Source organism: Drosophila serrata, unplaced genomic scaffold (genome assembly GCF_035046125.1).
Source record: "Drosophila serrata isolate PLE 108 unplaced genomic scaffold, ASM3504612v1 contig_23, whole genome shotgun sequence".
Lineage (NCBI taxonomy): Eukaryota > Metazoa > Arthropoda > Insecta > Diptera > Drosophilidae > Drosophila > Drosophila serrata.
The window spans coordinates 177,777-197,629 of record NW_028256921.1 but is presented as its reverse complement, the minus strand read 5'-3'; the positions used below and the strand labels follow the sequence as shown (position 1 = coordinate 197,629).

At 42.6% G+C, this 19,853-nt stretch overlaps 5 protein-coding genes and 2 long non-coding RNA genes across 12 annotated transcripts; 2 read left to right on the top strand and 5 right to left on the bottom strand.

Annotated features, from left to right (window-relative positions):
- Window positions 1-310: 310 nt before the first annotated feature.
- On the bottom strand, window positions 311-8,540 carry ari-1 (E3 ubiquitin-protein ligase ariadne-1). 4 transcript variants are annotated; one of them, XR_015270854.1, is made up of 9 exons: window positions 8,318-8,540; window positions 7,251-7,985; window positions 5,970-6,125; window positions 5,833-5,889; window positions 4,595-5,244; window positions 2,913-3,036; window positions 2,623-2,849; window positions 1,638-2,563; window positions 311-1,559 (listed from the first exon to the last, which is right to left on the bottom strand). XR_015270854.1 is itself a non-coding variant. In XM_020952540.2 (8 exons), the coding sequence occupies exons 2-8, from the start codon at window positions 7,467-7,469 to the stop codon at window positions 2,482-2,484; spliced, it is 1,515 nt and encodes a 504-aa protein (XP_020808199.1). In that variant the 5' UTR covers window positions 7,470-7,985; window positions 8,318-8,540; the 3' UTR covers window positions 311-2,481. The 4 variants fall into 4 exon arrangements, 2 of the variants coding, with proteins under 2 accessions (XP_020808199.1, XP_020808198.1); XR_002319669.2 differs by having other exon boundaries at window positions 7,251-8,495; XM_020952540.2 differs by having other exon boundaries at window positions 311-2,563.
- Window positions 8,302-8,891, top strand: LOC147645053 (uncharacterized). The gene is made up of 2 exons (XR_015270860.1): window positions 8,302-8,495; window positions 8,559-8,891. It is a non-coding gene; the product is annotated as an uncharacterized LOC147645053 (long non-coding RNA).
- Window positions 8,872-10,581, bottom strand: LOC147645052 (uncharacterized). 2 transcript variants are annotated; one of them, XR_015270858.1, is made up of 2 exons: window positions 10,201-10,581; window positions 8,872-9,634 (listed from the first exon to the last, which is right to left on the bottom strand). It is a non-coding gene; the product is annotated as an uncharacterized LOC147645052 (long non-coding RNA). The 2 variants fall into 2 exon arrangements; XR_015270859.1 differs by lacking the exon at window positions 10,201-10,581 and adding an exon at window positions 9,797-10,065.
- A 153-nt stretch (window positions 10,582-10,734) lies between these two features.
- Window positions 10,735-12,870, bottom strand: LOC110184127 (transcription factor grauzone). The gene is made up of 4 exons (XM_020952535.2): window positions 12,520-12,870; window positions 11,748-12,448; window positions 11,492-11,689; window positions 10,735-11,435 (listed from the first exon to the last, which is right to left on the bottom strand). The coding sequence occupies exons 1-4, from the start codon at window positions 12,643-12,645 to the stop codon at window positions 10,778-10,780; spliced, it is 1,683 nt and encodes a 560-aa protein (XP_020808194.2). The 5' UTR covers window positions 12,646-12,870; the 3' UTR covers window positions 10,735-10,777.
- A 27-nt stretch (window positions 12,871-12,897) lies between these two features.
- On the bottom strand, window positions 12,898-14,291 carry LOC110184128 (protein KTI12 homolog). The gene is made up of 3 exons (XM_020952536.2): window positions 13,752-14,291; window positions 13,336-13,682; window positions 12,898-13,272 (listed from the first exon to the last, which is right to left on the bottom strand). The coding sequence occupies exons 1-3, from the start codon at window positions 14,014-14,016 to the stop codon at window positions 12,985-12,987; spliced, it is 900 nt and encodes a 299-aa protein (XP_020808195.1). The 5' UTR covers window positions 14,017-14,291; the 3' UTR covers window positions 12,898-12,984.
- Window position 14,292: 1 nt separating this feature from the next.
- LOC110184173 (protein SMG9) lies at window positions 14,293-16,207 on the top strand. The gene has a single exon (XM_020952583.2). The coding sequence runs from the start codon at window positions 14,401-14,403 to the stop codon at window positions 15,853-15,855; it is 1,455 nt and encodes a 484-aa protein (XP_020808242.2). The 5' UTR covers window positions 14,293-14,400; the 3' UTR covers window positions 15,856-16,207.
- LOC110184174 (carnosine N-methyltransferase unmet) lies at window positions 16,175-19,329 on the bottom strand. 2 transcript variants are annotated; one of them, XM_020952584.2, is made up of 6 exons: window positions 19,086-19,329; window positions 18,252-18,510; window positions 17,484-17,635; window positions 17,281-17,421; window positions 16,943-17,200; window positions 16,175-16,867 (listed from the first exon to the last, which is right to left on the bottom strand). In XM_020952584.2, the coding sequence occupies exons 1-6, from the start codon at window positions 19,196-19,198 to the stop codon at window positions 16,444-16,446; spliced, it is 1,347 nt and encodes a 448-aa protein (XP_020808243.1). In that variant the 5' UTR covers window positions 19,199-19,329; the 3' UTR covers window positions 16,175-16,443. The 2 variants fall into 2 exon arrangements, with proteins under 2 accessions (XP_020808243.1, XP_020808244.1); XM_020952585.2 differs by having other exon boundaries at window positions 17,484-17,602; window positions 19,086-19,328.
- Window positions 19,330-19,853: the final 524 nt, after the last annotated feature.

The window sequence follows — 19,853 nt, the reverse complement described above, 5'->3', positions numbered from 1 at the left end:
CCACACTACAAAAAATCATATTTTTGAATTGCATACTTTTAGGGGCGCGATGTAGCATACTTTTAGGGTGTAGAATGAATTTTCATAACATTAAATTTGCTTGCTGCTGCCTTCTGCTCGCCTGGTATTTCAGGTCGAAAATTAGTTGGATTTTGGACCAAAATTAAGCGCATCGAACGCTTGGCTTTGTCTACAACAACCACAGCATCTGCAACAACAACATCAAAAAGAACAACTAAAACAAACACGTAAAATCTACGAATTGATAAGAATAACCTACCGTGTTTTTCCTTATCTGATGCCCGGAATATTGATTTTTTTAAGTTTTTATTTTCACTAATTCTTGCAACATTTCATCTTTAATTATACATACATAGTTTCTCATATTTTTTACAGCTTTTTTTAAATATATTTTTTATTCCACATTATGGTATTTTTCATTTTTTTTCTGTTTTCTTTTAATTCGAACAACTTTAAACTTTTTACATCAATTTAATTTTAATGAGTTTTCCATTTAGTCGTATTTATTATAAATATAATTCATCAGATTTTTTTTTTCTTTGTTAATTATTGTTGTTGAGAATATATAGAGAATGCTGAAAATGGAAACGCCTTCGTATTGTATGTGTGTGAGTGTTTTGTGTGCTTTTCTGCAGGCGGGCTAGGAAACCATGGACAAAACTGTTCTCTTATGTACAACGATTTGCCGCCAACTTAGAGGACATCCGCATCCGACTCTCCTCCCTCCAACGCTTCGCGATAACTATCCATTTTCTTGCTCGATCCAAAGACCTTATATTAACAATATGAGTAAATCTAGACGACGTTTTTGCACTCATTCCGTCTCGAAGCTCCCTTTAAGATCCAAAATCGGATTATAACTTTTATATTTTAACGCTTAACGTTGTGCTAGGAAGAAAGCATTAAGCATCTTGTTATTATAAGGTACTTTGCTCAATCGTATAGACACTGTCTGTTTGTCTGTTTGTTTGTTGTTCAATTTGTGCTGCGGTTCAGCGGGAGAGAGCAGGGTTAAGCGGGTCCATCTAACATTTACAATATTCTCTGGGGCGGGGAGGTCCACAAACTAAATGGTGCTGGTGGGTGGTCAATAAATCACACGAAAACGTAGCTTCCTCTTCTTCGATCGTAGGAACGAACGAACGAACTTGCTAGGCACAGTTTTGTTTCTAATTTGAACAGAAGGGGACAACAGATAAGGCGAACCCATTAGTTTCTATATAAAAGCTCAACAAACTGGAAGAATTTGAACTCAAGCTGGGACCAGGACTGAGATTTGAACTAAAGGACTATCATCACAACGTCCTGTCCCTGTTTCCGCTTCCGTTTCTGATCAGGATATCAGGATTTATTCGTTTAAGACTAATTTAAAAATAAATTAAGGTAAATGGTCGATCTCTAATTAAAAAAAATTATAACAATTTGAAAGCGAAGAATTGTTTCTTCACTCGGAGATATATGATCGGAAATGGGGAGTAATGCAAACCAGGGCCATGAAGCAAGCGCTAACTTGAAGCCTGACCGCCGGGGAGAGGAAGCTAGAAAGAAAGTCAGGAAGTGAGGAAATCAGTCAGGTGGAAGGGTAGCTTAAGCTGGGCAGAGGTTTATCTGCTTACATTTTAGGTTCTATTGTTGGTTCCACAATTTTGGAGCTTGAAATTTACTAATTTATAGCTTTTTTGTTTTCTTTTCTTCTCAATTCTCTTTTGTTTTGATTTTGATAACATGAAGATCATTTTGCAATTGGTTAACATCAAATAAGTTTGTAACTGTTGATTATTCACTATATATTCATATATATGCTGCTTCTGCTTCTGCTGCTGCTGTTGCTTCTGATCCTTGTGACTGGTAGTGAGTGTGTTTATGAGTGTGTGCTAATCCTGTCCTGCTGCCGCTGCTGCGCTCGTTACGAAGAAAAAAATTGTAGTTTACATTATGCGCATACCTATACGCATATATATATATATATATATATATATATATGTATATATTCTCCACATATATATGCATTACGATTTTATAATAATTTCTCTCGAGAGTTTCACAAATATTTTGAAATAGTTTCATTTGTTTCCGTTTCTATTGCATTTTTTTATTGCATATGCAGTTTTCGGAGCTTCCTCTTCTTGCTTGACTTTTCGTAACATTTAGCATCAGCTTCTTCTTATCCTCAACTTGTGTTCTGTTCTATACATCTTCGGCTTCGGTTTTGGGGGAGTGATTACTTTCGTTCCTATGCGGATGGGATGATAGGTGATCTGTAGAGTTGGAAAAACATCGAGGTTTTCGGGGGTAAACATCCATGAAATCGCCACATAAACATTGATGCTTCTCCGGCTCCACAGATAAGAGTGAATGGGTAGGTGGTGCCTATTGGATGCTGGCCGCGTGCACTGCTTTGATCTGCTCTGCCTGCCGCGCTCAGCATAGCTTAGCTTAATTATCCAGCCATGACTCGCGTCATTCTGTGTAGTCCCACCAGTCCGTGTCGTAGCCCTCATGCACGTGTTTTAGCAGAACAGAGCAACGCTTTTCACAATACCTGCCGAAGGGAAGTAGTAATATTAGCATTATGAAAATAGAAATGGGGAAACACCTCACCTGTATTTATCTTGCACTTTCTGCTTAATATCAGCCAAGTTCTCGGATGTAATTTCACGTTCCAAATACTCGGACAACGTTTCGGTTGCCGATTCCAAATCCTTTTGATTATCCTCGAATATCATCGACTGATTGTTCTTCTTCAAATAATACGCAAACACGTATGTGTACATGAGTGTCTGACGGCACTGGCAAAGTATGTCGACAGCCTTTTTCAGAAATTGCACCTAGAATTGACAATGGAAGGGAATTGTTAGCAATCATTCGTTGGTATATTTCGCCAGACTTACCTCTATCCAGGACATGTTGTGCTGCTGCATCTCCTCCATTTTCTGCTTTACGCAGGCATACAATTTGTTTTCAAACTTCATCGACTGCATGTGGTTCATGTACCGATTGTAGTAGTGGAGATACCTGCGGATCAATACCAGATTTAAGATAATAAATACGCGATAAATACTAGTTGTTAGTTGACAAATAATCACTGATTCATTGCCTTTGTCTTTGACTCGTAACACCTTTCATGTTTTGCAGTCGTTATCAATTATAATGTCAATTAGCAGATAAAACGAACAGTCGTAGTTGAGTAAGCAAATAAAAGAAAATCAGCTACAAACTTAAACGTCAACTTTTCGATATTGCCAACAAAGGATTTTCGGATACAGCTGGGATTAATTTTGTTTGATATTTTAAAAGAAGAAATCTAATAAATTGATTAATTGGAGACATCAAATTTGTATTTTTTACACTACAGAGATCAAAGTCTATTTAGATCAATCGTACAATCGGAGGCCAAAGTTAGATACCCTTGCTGTTTAAATCGAATTAGTGGATCGAATCGATTTTTATCAGTATTAATATATGCGATTTTTTTCGACAAATCAAATTTGAAAAATCTCATAACTCCGCTAAAAAGGAATTCATTTTCGATAGCTGTCCTATGTACGTTTTTATTGGGTTAATAAATCTGCATACTAAATTTAAAATTTAAATTTTTTCTGGTTTTCTTTGAAAATATTAATCTTTTTCTCAAAAAGTCGACATAAAATTGTGAACATATTTTTCAACCGGACTAAGCCAGATCGACTCTGCTGATAGTGCCGATTAAGAATATATGTATATGATATAAAGGTTCGGAAATGACTCCTTCACTGATTAAAATTATATTTTCCTCTGCAATATTGTTAAAATTCAAATTTTATTTGATTATTTTTATATCAGCATCGACAGCTCTCTCCCTTTCTCTCTCTGCCTCTTTTTATCCGGAAGGTCCAACTCCCGCTGTGCATCTAGAGCTAACTCTTTCTCTGTATGTTTCTCTGCCTATCTCTTACTCTCTCGCTCTCACTTTCTCTGTTCTCTTGACTCGGGAACTATAAATAGAGGCACTTCGTTCGCCGCAACCTCAGTCTGTCCTAGGGGTACCTAGTGTTTACATCGATAGGGATAGTGATAGTGATTAAAAGAATGACGTGGCCAATGAAATACATCTGGATAACTAGGAAGTGATCTTCGATATTATGACTACCCTAATTGAAGTCAATAAGATTCGAAGTCTACACTGGAAGGAAGTAAACAATTACGTGTCCTACACTTAGGTAAGTCTTAATAATGACAATTATATTATTATATCATATAAATATATATAGGCTATAGGAGGGATCAGGCCTTGGTCTAGATTCTGCTAGCTATGCATTTATTTTTCAATTAATTCCCTTATTGCCATCATTACTTAATTTTAATTTAAAGTGATTCAGCAATTTGTATTGATGATATCTACAAACGTATACTCAAAGTTAAAAGTCTAAATTAATTATAAGATCTTACTCGTTCGATAGTTCTAAAACTGACCCTGGACCTTAGCTAGACCGACTGATGATGCTGATAAAGAATATATATGTTTTTTTGGATCGAAAATGACTCCACAGTATTACAAACCTTTGGTAAAAATTAGAATAGTATAAAAACTCACCTGGCCAGGGATGAGCGCAACTTCTCCTGGGCATCACGAGCGGTCTTGGCCTCATCCTCATCGTACCGGTTACAGTTGTACCAGGAAGAGCCGTGCGGCTCCCAGGAGCCGAGGCAGACCCAACAGAACTCGTTCTTGCAGTTCTGGTTCTTGCACACCATATGGTTGCAGCCGCCGTCCTTCTCAATGGTCACACTGCACTTGGGACACTCTTTGGTATTGGCCGCGATCCAGTTGGACGTCTCTGAGTCGTCGTCGCACTTCTTAATCCACTTCTTTAGCCAGCGGCATTTGACCGGATCGTGCCAGTTTTCACCGCAGGCGAAACAGAACACATGGCCGCACTTGCAGTGGACACGTCGCGGCTCCGCATACGGCACCTTTACCGCATAGGTGCAGTCGACGGACGGACACCAGCGCAGCAGCTGATTGCATTCCACAAAGCTGTTGGTGATTAGCTGCTGGTATTTAACCCGCACTCGCGGATCCACCACCAGTTTGGTGACGGTCACATCGTCCACCAGTATATCACAGCCGTGCGCCGCGCACGAGATGGTCTGGCCAAGACCCTCCGCCACAATCTTCGTTGTCAGATACTCGCGCCAGCAGGTCATGCAGAATCGATGACCGCACTCCAAGCCGGTCATTCGCTAAAAATAAATGAACCAATTAGTTGGTAAGAAATTAATATAGAATATTATTAAATTGTGCCCACCATAAACAAAATCCTATTGATTTCCCTTAAGAAATCTTAACCACATCTTTCTATGACTAACCAACATCTGAGAACTCTCCACGGCAGTTCATATGTTTAATGACAAATGAATAATATATAGAGCTCGCTTATCAAACCCGACATAACCAGATTTTAGCTGGCAAAATTGCATTAAATAAGAAAATAGTCAAAAATTGTAAATCAAGCTTCTAAATTATTGATAAGATTTGCGTATAGAATAAATTAATAAATACTCTGGGTTTATATTGATTTGAACTCTGCGATAAGGAATTAAACATATGCATCTATATAGTAATTGAGCAAGCACTTGCTTGATATACTCCCACATCTTCGCTCTTTCAGAAAGCACAAAAAGCCCTTGCATGTTGAAATTTCAATGTATGAACGTTACAAATGTTGGATTTAAAGGATCTCATGGTTATGCCCACAAATCCTGCACTATCTGAGAATTTGGTCATGGAGGCACTAGTTTAGTAGAAATCGAACTTTTTGAGGCACTTACATCTGGCAGTAGATGACAGAAGCATATTTCGCATTCTTCGCACTGACTTCGTGTGGTCTGCAATGGCAAATGGGAAATATAATATACAAGGGATTCGGATTAGTTATAGTTCGCTTTGGCTTTGGCATTTTGCTTACCCTTTGTCTGACCGCTTCGGTGGCCGTGTTGAAGGGATTTATGACGTGTGCGCATTTAAAGAACTCCTCCGGAGGCTCATCGAAGTACTTTTCGAGCAGCTTCTCCTTGTCCCACTTGAAATGGTTAAGGAGTATCCTCGTAATGGGAATGGGAAGCTGTAAATGCAGATACAAAGGAAAGGCAAATGTCAGTGGATGGTGTACATGGTTTTCATAGACTTAGGGGGTCGGAGACAGCGGGGAAAAGTGGTGGGTTATCATCAACTGCGTCCTAATTGGCCTCGGGATCAATGCCAAATCATTAGCGATCAGCAAGCAGCTGAGGCTTGCACACTTGTCGGTATTAGCAATAGGGTAAAATGAAATGTGAAAGCGGATAGATCTTAAAAGCGATTTAAATTGGCTCTACTTTAACATGGTTTTAATTATGATTTAAGATAGAACAAACTTTAACCAAAAACAATATGGTATCAAAACATATTCTACATAGGTTATCAACATTAGTAGTTTTTCAGTTCACAGACATTTTAAATAATGTGTTGTGGAATAAATATAAGAAAAGCTTGTCTGTAAATTAGGCCAGCTTAAATAATATGGGTTTAAGTAAAGATAAAACATATATAAAAAGCAACAAACTAATATAATAGCTAAAAACAAAATTTGATTTAACATTTACATTATCCATAACATCAGTATTTACATACATGAAAATTAACATGATAACTCACGTCGTTTCATGATAATATTATTATTTGTATTAACATTTACTTTGATATTAATATTTACATATATTTACATTGATATTATTTCCACAGATTTTAAGGTGCTTAAAACAAGAAAGAGAAGTGCCATTTGCTTTCAGGTTTTCTCATTTAACCCTATATTACCCTACAAGTTCTTGGAAGTCAACCAAAAATCGGTGAAAGTGAAAATAGGACCTGCATGGTTTTTGTGGCAAATGTGGGATATGGGACTGTGGGGATGCGGATATGGCGACCTTGTGACGAGTTTTCCCTGGCAGTCAGCAAGCCAAAACAAAAAAGAAGCTTTCAACATCGGCGGATGACCTTCAGTTTTATCCCAGATCCCAGGCACAGAGAGCTGTGTGGTGGGTGCAGGGGTGGCGCACTAGGAGGAGGCGGAATGTATGGCCATCAACGTCATAGACACAAGCGCATACATGCACATGCATGCAGTCTGCAGAGGGAATATGCATATGGGAAAGCGGGAACAGGGGAGCATAGGGAATGCGGAAAAGCGGGACAGGGAAATGCCACTCACCTTCAACAAAAGATTGACATCGGCAATGATCTCACGCTGATGCTGGACAAGCTCGTCGGTGGTGAGCACCTTGTATTGGTAGTCATCGGTGTCCAGCTGGCGCTCAGCCGAACTGGGCATGTCCACCTCCATGCCGAAGTCATCGTCGCCGTCGTCGCCCGAGGAGACGTTGCCCGAATCGACATTGTCGCAGAAATCATTGTCATTATCCGAGTCCATCGCTGACGCTACTGATGTTGCTGCTGCTGCTGCCTCGCTCTCTCTCCTTATCTCTGTGGCGCGGCGCTTCCTCCTCCTCGATTGCGTTTTATCTACTCCTTCTGTTTTCTGCTTTCTGTTTTTCACCGTTTTCTTGGCTTACTAATTGATTACTCTGGGCTTTTACTCTGTCTCTCTCTATCTTTCTCTTTCTCTTTATCACCCCCTCCCTCTCTCTCACACTCTCTTGTTCTAGCTGTTGTCTGCTGCTGCGCCTTCTGTGTTCGTTTCGTCTCTTTTGTTTACGTTTTGCGTTTTGAAGGCAGCCCTTTGTTGTTGCTTTATATGGTTTGCATGTTGTGTGGCATGATTTATATACGGCAAATTTTGTTCCACTAGTTGCACTGAACTCGAAACACTTGTTTTTAGTTTCAATCGCAGCTAATTTTATTGCGTGCTGCCTAAAAATATTTTTACAGTTCAAAATCGGATTTCTGAGATATATGTGGTGGTCCAAAACGGGCACACTGCACTCCACTGTTAACAGAGAGAAACTGCTGATCTAACAGGGCCAGCGCTGCTAACTAACAGTGCACTTGTGCTTTGTTGTTGTGCCTGCACTCTGTTAAACATATGTTACGTCGCTTGTGTGTGTGCGCCTGTATATATATTATACACAATTGTTTTTTCTTTCTTCTTTTTCGCTTTTTTAATACGCAGATGGCACGATTATGTTTTCAAGGCGACCACCCACACATGCACACATGCATATATGCACACACAAACGCACACACACGCTCACTGCGTTACGTATGTATTGGCACAGCACAGAAACAGAAAGCTTATGACTCTTGTTGACTTTTACGCACTGCACAGTTTAACCACGCGTTTCACTGTCGCGTTAGGTGCACTAATTTATCTTTGGTCGACTCGATGTCGAGTTCAGTTGCGAAAGCGATAAAAACGTAGAATTTTGATAATCTTAATTTTGAAACATTCATTTCGAGAAATTCATTGGCTGACTGTCCAGAGGTGGGAATAAAATAGGTCTGCCAATAAGATATTATAATATCGATACATCGATATTCTTCTAAAATATTTCATTCACAGGCTATAGGTGGCGTCTTTACCGCAGACACAAACCAATCATTAACAGGCAATAGGTGGCGTCTTTAGCGCGGACACAAACCCAACCGGTAAAGTTTGCCAGGAAACTCGCACTGGTTGTAGTCTCAACAGCACCGGAAAAGCCTTTGTTTCAAATTTTGTGCCAACAAAATGGAGAACTGGACAACTGCATAATTAAAAGGAAATATTTTATTCAAATCCAATATTGGTGTTAAATTATTCTTCGAGGGAGGTCCAAAAGCTGGAATGCCATGTTCTACATTACCTTAAAGATTTAAAGGAAAAACAATAAAACTTTTTTACAAATTGCTTTTATTTCAATCATTTTATTTCACAGTATATTTCGGAATTTATTTGTTTTATTTCGGAAGCTATTAGCATCGACATTTCAAATCGAACTGATTCCCGCCTTCTATCTCCATCTCTTTCATATTTGAATCGATTTTCTGTCTCTTTCGAATCAAATCAATCGGGAATGTGAGAGAGATCGCCTGCTATACCCATCTCATTCTAAATAAAATGAATCAATTTTTCCCATATTTTTCTTTTATTAAATTGTTAAATTTCGTACAGTTTGTACTTTAGGTACACGAAATTTGACAATTTTTTTGTTCTTTTGTATTGGTTAAGGCGCGTAAAACGTTACTTGTTTTGTGTTTAATGCAACATTTTACATGCCTTATAAGACTGGATTTTAAATTATATTTCGACTTGTAAAACGTTACGTCTTAAGGATGTGTTTTTTGTGTTTTACAGCACGACAGACGAGTCATGCATGAAAACACCATATGGATTCAGTCAATCTTATTGTTTTTACTGGTCGTAAGACAAATTCTATTAGCTTTTCGATTGAGGGAAACCATTTTATTGTACTTTTTGCTCATTCTTATTCATCTGAGCGCTCAAAAAACATTTGAGCTCCCAAATTATTTGCTTCAGAAATCGGTTTGAACGATGCATTGGAGCTCTGGGCGCTTCGATTACTATTTTTCCTACACCGAAGCAAACCGATCTCCAAAGCTAGTCACACCCGCCGCTTGTCTTACCTTCCCCGAACCCTAAAATAAAAAGAAAATATGATAAAAACTTTTAAATTAAAAATATGCAACGTGTTCAAACTTCACACACACACACAAGGGGGGAAATTGTACAAAAAAAAAACTAAATGTGCTTCCTGAGTGAAAAAATGTTGAGATCCCGGGAGCAAGACCCACACTCACTTGAAACTAGTTGAAGACTGACAGCAAGCTGGGGTAGGAAGGGTATTATAAATGGGTCACCACCATTTTGTTTGTCACAAAAATACACTGGTGTGCGTGTGTGTGTATCACTTATCTTACCAACTGTCAACTGTACCGCTCGGTTAGACCTATTTAGGGCGTCCCTGACATTGTCCGATTTAGTTTAACTTAAACCAAGTTAAAAAATACTGGGAGAACAAGAGAAAACTAAGCTAATAATGCCCACATGGAATACGTAATCCGTGTGTATGTATACCAGAAAATTATTAACTAATTTGTGTGTATGCGTATGTGTGTTAGTGTTGGACAACATTCTTATAATTCAACTATATAGTTAAATTTGTTACGGCATCCGTAATGTGAGGATTAAATTGCATCCCTACCTTACAAAAATGTTTATATTTGCATTTTAAAGCAAATGGAGAGATCAATTTCTAGGGAAATTGAATAAACTTGAGAGTTAGAGGTGGAAAACACTCGATTTTGAAATCGATAGGCCGATGTTTTCAGTTGCAGCCACATTGATGGCAACCATAGAATATACAGGGGTAAGACGGAAAATAGTGGGAGCGGTATAAACGATGGATTTAATAGGGAGGTTTTATGTGAAATATATAAATGTCTAAATTATTTTTATTATCATGAGAAAAAAAATATGAAAAAGAAAAGGTACTGAAAAAATCATCAACTAATTTAAATTTAAACAAACAGATCCTCTTAAAGCTTGTAGCGATAGGTTTGTCACCATTCTATACTTTAAACAAACAATCTGAACACACTTGAGAGATAGAGGTGGGAATAAACTCGATTGGAAAATCGATACATCAATATTTCGTAATTCTTGGTGATCGACTTGAAGTACTAGGAACGGTGAGAATAAGGGGAACAAATAATTTAATAAATAATGGACTGGCACCAACCTTTCAATTTATGTTTATTCACTTTTCTTTTTAGATTAGATCAGTCATTCATGTTCATACTCAGGTTCATGTCGCTGGCGTCCATTGCATGGTCAAGCATGTCCTTTCCGCCTGCGGCCAGGACACCGAGCATTAGTTCGCCCTTATCCTTCCGCTTGCTTGGACGCACTTTCTTTTGCTGCTGCAGAGCGGCCACCTGGGCGGCGTGCATCTGCCGGCGGTGCTTGTGCATATTTCCCGAATTCTTAAACGTGCGTTCGCAGAAGGCGCACTCGTACAGATCCTGGCCGGTGTGCGTGGCAGTGTGCTCCTCGAGGCCGCGACTGCTCTTGAACTCCTTTCCGCAATGCGTGCACTTGTGATATTCCTTGGGATGATGGTAGCGGATGTGGGCCGCCAGCTTCGCTCGCGAACCCTTTTCTAGGCCGCACTGCTCGCACTTCCACTGGCGCAGCGAGGCGGCGTCCAGATGCATATACATGTGCTTCCGCAGGCTATTCTCGTCGGACAGCCAAACTTGGCATTCCTGGCACTGTACCTCCGGCAGCTGGGAGCCCTCGCGGTGCACGGTGCGCTTGTGCACCAGCAGGTTCTGTTTCGTCTTGAACTTGGCACCACACGAGTCGCAGATAAAGGGTACAAAGGCAGGATCATGGGTGCGTCTCATATGCAGTCGCAGGTCCACGGCAGTGCGGAAGCTGTGAAAGGACCATTAGAAAGATCTGCCATTAGTGTTCATATGAATGTTACTCACGATCTGTCGCAGTGCTTGCACTGCTCCTTTCGCTCCTGCTGATGCACCCGCGAGTGAATGGTGAGCAGAAATTGCTTGGAGAACCGCTTGGAGCACTTGTCGCAGGCAAAGCTTAACTCGTCCTCGTTGGAGTGGAAGCGTAGCATGTGGACGTCGTAGCTAATCCGGCTGACCAGCTGCTTGGAGCAGATCTTGCACCTGCAACGGATGTATAAGCAGATCAGCAAAGCTCAATATAGCGATGGTAGTTCCCCACCTGAAGTAGTCCGGATCGTTGTGCATGCGCAGGTGATCCACATAGAGCGCTCGCTTCTTGTATCGTCGCTGGCAGCATACCACGTAGCCGGCGGACTGGTGCTGATTCCGAAAGTGTCGCTTCATTTCGGCAAAGTTTTGGAACTGGTCCTCGTCGCTGCCGCACAAACAGCACTCCAGGCGTCCATGCAACGCTATATAACTGTCCATTTCGCGGCTATGGGTGCTTCGGGTCTCGGGATCCCCCTCGCCGTCCTCCGCGTCCTCATCCTCATCTGCCTCATCCAGCTGGCGTTTCGTCTTAGCCTTGGCCTTCACGGCCCTGGGTTTGGGTAATGCGCGGGGACGCATGCTACGTCTGATGGGCGACGGCAAACGTACCTTTCGCCGCGTTGTCGTCCGTCCACCGACTGCTGTTGCTTCCGAAGTGTGTGTGGTGATGCCACTACTGTTGGCGTCCACATCGATCTCATTGTACTCCTCATTTTCCACTGCCGAAGGACTCACATCGATTTCCGGCTCGCAAAGGATGTGCGCCTTTGTGTCCGCATCCTCGGCCTCGTCGTCAGAAAACGGTTCCAACTTGAGGTGCTGGAGGCCCAGCTGCTTCTTCATCACCATGGTGCAGAACTGCTCGAAGTCGGCCAATTGCTGCCAGCACTGGGTGCAAAGGCACCGGGACACAGCATCATTTGGCAGCAGCTGTGAATGCACACATACAAAGCCAGATAGGAGCGATGCCGGATATTTAAATGGGAACACGCGCTACTTACCACCAACTGCAGGTGCTTCTCAATCAGTTCCGCCAGATTGGAGGGCGGCGGCTGGTCGTCGGCCTCCTCCTGGTCGAAGATCGGGATGCTGTGCACCGCGTCGTCCAGGCAAAGTCGGCAAATCATTTCATCTGGCTGTGGTGGGGCGAGTTACTGGAAGTGTGGCGCAGCTGTCGTTCTCAGCCGATCCTCCCCAGCTTCACTCCAATTGGATATTCTATTTAATTGTATTTTTTCCTTTATTTTCTGTTGGTTAAATTTTTTTTCGGAATTGTACAAGAAATCCCGTTGCACAGGGAAATTTCCCATTACGGCACCTGGTCACACTGCTGCGGTCAGCTGTTTCACGATAACTTTTCGATGGTTAAGCGGTTTTAGTTGGTTTTGAAAATTATTTTTTTATTTTGATCATTGCTTGAATCGTTCAATTTCGTTATAAAACCTTATTTTATTAAAATCACAATCCTAGCAGCCAATCGTATTAGCATTGATGAACTGGACAAACAGCTGCGGCACCTGCTCCAGGGGCGTGGGCGATGTTTGGCTTGCGCGACACGTGCTCGTTATGAACTTTTGGCGGAGACGGTTTAGCTGAAGCGCGTTCATTGAGGTGGTCACCTTCACAGGATTATTGCTTCCCGGGATGCGCAGCTGTCCAAAGGCCTTTATCTTCACGGCACCAAGAATCTCCTTGATAATTGACTGCATGATGTTGTCCAGCTCGAATAGGTAGTTGGTAGCTCCCAGTGGGGCCTGAAAGAAGCGAGATTTTCATTTAAATTCTTTGTCAGGGGAAGAAAGCCTGCAAAGGCTTACATTCTGGGTACTCAGGTTGGGTGGCAGGGGCTGCGTTTCGTACAGGGCTTTGTAGATTCCCTCGACGTCGAGCGTGTCTTCGGGCAGCGCCACCACCAGAGGGCTGTCCCAGCGGTTATTGCTTTGCGGCTCCTCGTAACGCATACACAGGGCATCGAAGATCTCGCGGGTGTACGGCACATCCGAATTGTCCAACGGCTGTCCAGTTTCCGTTTCCTGCGGCACCTCGTCCGGCGCTGTTCGCTGGGTATTGAAGGTCCAGGCCTGCTCTTGGGGAATACAGCAGAACAGCGTGCATTGTGTGGTCCTGGATGCCTTGGTGGCACAGTAGAGCTCATATCGATAGCCTAAGATAGAAATTCCCTTGTTTGGTTTTAGAGATTGCTCACGTGCAGACGTCCCAGTCGACGACTTACCCTTGATGTAGTTGCCGGCATCTAGAATGACCAGATCTTCCTTGTTGACGTGACGCAAAGCCGCTGACTTGAGATCGCTACGCACTACCTTTTCCTTTTGAGAATCACCTGCGTGCTGGTTCTTGCCAAAGAGCGCCTTCGGCACAGCCTCGTTTTCGCTGATCAGATGAACCTTCTTGCCCCGCTGGATGAAATAATCCCGCACCTGTCGGCTTCGTGTGGACTTGCCGCTGGCCGGCAGACCCGTAATCACCACAATCGGCATGGCAAACAATAAATTAATAAAAGTAAATAAACAATAGATGTGTTGGAAAAGAGTCCAGTGTTGGCAGTGCAGCTGACTTAGTTTATTCCGAGCTAAGATTTAGCTAGTAAGCTATTTTATATTAAGCTATTATTTTAAATTGTGGATTTCTGCATTTTTGATTAGCTTTTCCTACTTTTATTTGTAACTTCTGTTTTGTTAAGGCTTCACTAGCTTGTTTAAAGCTCATTATTATTTTAAAGTAAATATTTGGCTTTCTTTTATCAAGATAAAATGACAGTACTATTCACAGCTGTTTCCGCGCGACAGTGTTGTAAAACACACCAAGTACGGGGCTTCTCCAAACGTGTAAAACTTAAAATAAATAAATTTGGTACGCCGCAAATGGCAGAGTTTCGTCGCCGAAACCGAAACAAAAAGAAGGATGACCAATCCTCCGCTGTACTGACACCCGTCATTATAGCCCGCCGCGAGGATCCCAGAATTCTGCAGCCAAAGATTCTCCTGAACAAAGATCGGGATAGGGACAAGGAACGGGAGCGTGACCAGACTACGGAGCGGGAGCGGAACAGGGAGAAGGATAAGGAGGCAGAGCCGAGTCCCAACAGCACACAGGAAACGCCTGCGACCATTAAAACCCTGTACATCAATCGCACAAGCGATGCCGTGCAGGCAGATAAATGTAACCTAGGCCTGAATGGCCCAGGAGCCAGCGGATCACCTGCCAAGGGTGGCCATCTAGCGTCAGTCCCGTTGTCCACATCCGTTTGCTCAGCTCTCGTCAGTACTCCACCAACTAGCCGCGAGAAAAACAACAGCAATCCGGCTGGTGGAGCTAATGCTGCCGGGGCCGCGGCAGGAGCCGCTCTCCAAGAGCCGCCACGCATGAACCGTGCCACCCCTTTAATCCTAGCCAATGGCATTTTCAATGTCAACGCCCGCCGACTGTTTCACAAAACCAACACGGATTTCACCGTCATCGGTGTGCTAGGCGGTCAGAGCTCTGGTAAGAGCACTCTGCTCAATCTGCTGGCCGCTGAGCGATCGCTGGACTACGACTACTACCACCATCTGCTCTCCCCGGAAGCAGATTCCTGCATCTTTCCCACTCGACACAAGATCAAGGCGAAGGAAGCCCCCAAGAGTATCTTGCGACCGCGCACGGAAACGTTTCAGTTCTTTATCACAAGGGAGCGCCACATATTGCTTGACACGCCTCCACTACTGACTGTATCCAAAGAACCGGATTATCTGGATCTAAATTCCGTTGCCATAATGGCACAGCTTTTGAGTGTGTGCCATATTCTTATCTTGGCCTTTGATGGGTTGGCGGTGGAGCAATTGAGACTAATAAACGCTGCGCTTAGATTGCGACCAAGATTTCCCTGTAAAGGCTACGTGCCGGATCATCTGCCGCAGGTCCTGTTCGTCCGTACCCGTGCCCAGCGGCAAGACTTTGAGCCGCTGCACCGAGAACGACTAGACAAGAAACTGACACATCTTTATGGAGCCACTGGACTGCCAATTTATCGCGGTCGCGGTGAAGCTCGTACCCTGAACACTTTCCTGCTTCCGGAGGTAAGCGGTAATGGAGCTACCGCTTACCATGCACCCTTCGGTGAGATGGTGCGTCAGTTTAGGGAGCGAGTTCTGGGATCTACACGTGTTTCCATGTGCCACACCAGCACTGAGCTCAGCGAGGCCATCTGGTTTGAAATTCTGGCGGAAAGTACGCGTAAATCAGCGCCGAATTTTGAAAAGATCTATGCGGACATCAAGCTGCGTCACCTGGATACGCGCCAGTGGCGTCCGGATAACTGGCGTCCAACAGAGAGCTGATCTGGGGATTGAAGTTAAATTAGTAGAACACTTAAGCTTGCTATGTGTGATGGGGTTGGGTTTCTATATTATAAAAAGCACCGCCGCAGGGGGAGCGGATTTTTAGCATAGACGGTTGATGACATTATAATTTTAAAGCGTATGCTGGACTACCCATTTTATTTGATTTATTATAATAATAATACCATAAAAACGGAGTGGAATTCTGAAGTTGTTTGTTAAAGTAAAGACTAAAGACGTGTCAACACTTCTCAAGTAGTCTGTACAAAATTTTTCCTAAAGTCGTTATTGTTCGAAGTTGAAATGATAACAGCACGCGTTGAACAAATAAAAAGTATTTATTTAAGGTTAACACATCTTTGTTTGGTAAACATTAACACTTCTGCAATTGTAACAGTCCAGGTCCAGTCTGGTGTTATTTTTGATAATCGCAATCAAAGTGTAATCATGCCATTACAAAGGTCTATATATTTAGAAAATAGAATAACGTAGCTTTTAATTTACTTAGTCGAATCCTTGTCGTGTCGATTCGAGTTCTGTGATGGCATCTGTATGTAGGTGGGCTTGGGTTTTAATGTTGTATGGCTATCACGTTGGCTGGGCCAGCGGCTCCATTTCAGTCTCATCGTCGGCCGTGATCGGCTGCTTTAGCTGCTCCAGCTTCACCTCTTCCTTTTCGCGCTCCTCTACCTCTTCATCCTCACTATCCTCGCGCACAATGAGATCATGGGGTTCCCGGGAGGCCTTGCGCTTGCCTCGCTGCTCCTCAAATGGATCTGGCTTGCGGCAGACCCAGAACAAGCTCTGGTACTCGCTCTGTTTCATGGAGGCCGGATTCTGGGCATACTTGGTGTGGATGCCCGTTCGCGACTTCTCGATAACAAAGCCTACGCTCTCCATGATAATGCACAGGTCCTCGAACGTCGGCTCGATGCTGTTCTGTCCACTGACGTCGCTGTAGTGATACAGCAGCGGTCCGAGATTCACCCAGATGCCACCGGGCACTAGAATTCTGGAATAAGGTAAAAACAAGTATATTTTAACTATATATTGTGGGATAACGAATAACATCTCTCCCTCGACTCACTTGTAAATGGTGCGGATAAAATCAATGACATTATTTGCACAGTCGATGAAGAAGCACGTGGCGACACAATTATAGGAGTGCGCAGTCTTGTAGATCTCCAGGAAGTCACCGGCTGCTATTTCAAAATGTCCCTTGGGTGGGTTCTTTCGCGGGCAGACGTCCGGAAAGCGCACAGCGGCCACTTGGTCCTCGCGCCGTAGGTTATTTACGTATTGATGCACCCAGGGATAAAGTGCGTATTTATTCTCGTAGTCGCACCTGCCATCAAATAGAGAGAGATGGATGAATGCCCGACGTTTCTTATGTTCTTTTCTTTTTCGGCAAATCAATTGTCTTACAGATTGAGGACAAAGTTCGAGGCGATCAGCATGAAGTAGGAGAACTCGTTGCCCTCGCAAGAGTAACCCAAACATGCTAGTTCGTAGGTTAGACGCCCCAATCCAGCTCCTGGCACCAGGATCTTAATCTCCTTCAGTTCGCTGCGCAATAAGAGTTAGTCAGTAACTATCGGGAGAAAGGGGAAATTTGCAAAAGTACTCACTAATCACTGGGCTTATAGTACTCCACTATGCTATCAATGATCGGCTTGTAGGACTGCTCCCGCTCCAGGGCACCTTCAGTGCTCCAGTCGCGCGCAATCAACTTCAGCGTCGACTGGGCCTTTAAAATTTTTAGAGGTTCAACATCAGCATCCTCGAGTTGAATATTAATTTACGATTGTTTGATTAGAGCGGGTGCGAGATACAGGATACGGGATACGACATACAAGGTGTGTGCGAGTTTGGAAGAAATTTAGATACAGAGTAAGGTTTTGTGATTGCCAATTTGATAGTAAGGAAGAACTGAAGACAAATTTTGGGGGGTTGGTTAGCAGAAAACCAGTGGGATTTGTGGATATGGATTATAACTGATAACAATAGCCATTGCAGAGTCAAGAGATCTTAAGTTTAAAGAATAATGTAGTACTTAATAGTTGGACTAACAATTCTTTGATTATTTGTTGAAAATCGAATTCAGAAATTAAAATTTTTAACACAAGGAAACAAAATTTTTAAATTGACTGAATTTCTAAAGTTGACAAAGGCATTTACTTATACAAATATACACATAAGGTATTGAAATCATGAGAACTAAAATATGTTTCATATTGTTTGATAAAAATGTTTGAATAATTTAAAAATCCAACCGAATTTCTCGATTTATCAAAAGCTTTAACAAAAACCCGTAATATTAAAAAGAAACATAGAAAATAAATGTGTGTGTGAGGGGGTAAATCATGAATGTGTGCTACACACAGATCTCTTCTTACCTGATCCATATCGCCATGCCTAACATTTGGTGGCGGCTCGTCAAACTCCCAACTATCCGTCGACGGATTAACGGTGGACTCCTCCGGCGGGTAGAGAACGCGCTCGCGAAGAATCTCTCGAATGACCGCTTGGTTGCGATCAATGCACGTGCGAACGCACTCCAAATGCGCCCTATACTTGGCCAGCATGTGTTGATCCTCGCCGGATAGGCTGTTCAGGTAATCCATGGAGCGCTTCAGCCGCTGGCAGGCATATGGCCTTTTAGGGGGGGACAAGTACATAAGTTAATTGATTTCCATTATCAGTCAATGCCACTTAAAGCCATCAACAAGCACGCTTATCGCCAGCGATGACACCCCATTAGACAGAAAGGAAATAAAGCATTCTGGGTTTTTGAAATCTATTAAAATTGCCGCCAAAGGTAGACTAAGAAACAAGTTAATATCATAAAAGCTAGACGATCGAGCTTTTCATTTGAGTTTACTACGTTGTAAGACAAAATAATGAATTTGATTTAATTTTCACGGGAAATTTAAAACGATTTCTCTATAAAATTTGCAACATATATTTAGGTTTCTGTAAAGACCTTAAATATGAATATCGAATGATCATGCCAGATTTCACCCCCACTACTGGGCATCACTGACATGCACGTTCAGGCAGCGGCGAAACGGGAGTTTGTTGACAGCTTGTCTGCACATGTCGCTTCCCCCGCCTTCCCTGGCACCCCTACGCATGGCTCCAACGCCGATCGAACGCCATTCACCGTTAGCCGGTAAGCGGTTCATTCAGCATGTGCGTAGGACCAACAACAACACTCCACTGAGACTCACCCGTAGTATAGGAAGGCATTCTGCACTTTCTGAATATGCTTCTCCTCCTCGTCCTCGTTGGCAGCGTAGGCCAGGGCCTGCTGCTGGTCCATTTTGGGATGCATGGGGAACATGAAGTGCAGGATATAATCTTCGCGGTGCGTCACTGGTTGCAGTCTGATGTAAATTCCAACGAATCGAGTTATATCCAAAATAGTGTCTTTAGGCGGGACCAGTGCGACTGTTGCCGAGCGCTCGATAAAAACCACAAAGGTGCCTTTCTCCTTCGTTGTGCTTTGGTCACACTTCCGATCTTAGCTTAACGCACCGTTTCCACTACATGCATTCAGAAATGCTGAAATTTTAATAATAATGTCCGTCAAATTAGCGTCGATGAGTTAGCGTCGAAATGGAACGGTGGGAAAATGGAACACTGAGCGGTTGTTTAATTTTTAATTTATTTCGTAATCAAGGCACTAATTTGAATAAAATAAAGTTTCTGAATGCTAAAAAATGAATTTACTATTATTTTATACTGGGTTTGAAAGTATTCGACAGTTGGATATATTAAAAAAAAGCATGTGAAAAATCGTGTTTTCACGGATTTCTTAATATCTCTGCTAATCGAACGCGTGCAGCAATACCCGATACGCCAAAATAAAGGACATTTATTGTACTTTTAGCGTACCAAGTTTCAATTTTTTCAAACCGTCAGTTTTTGAGCAAATTGCATTACAGTGACCTAACCTCGGGGTCGGCTCCATACAAAATAGGGCATCAAAAATAGTA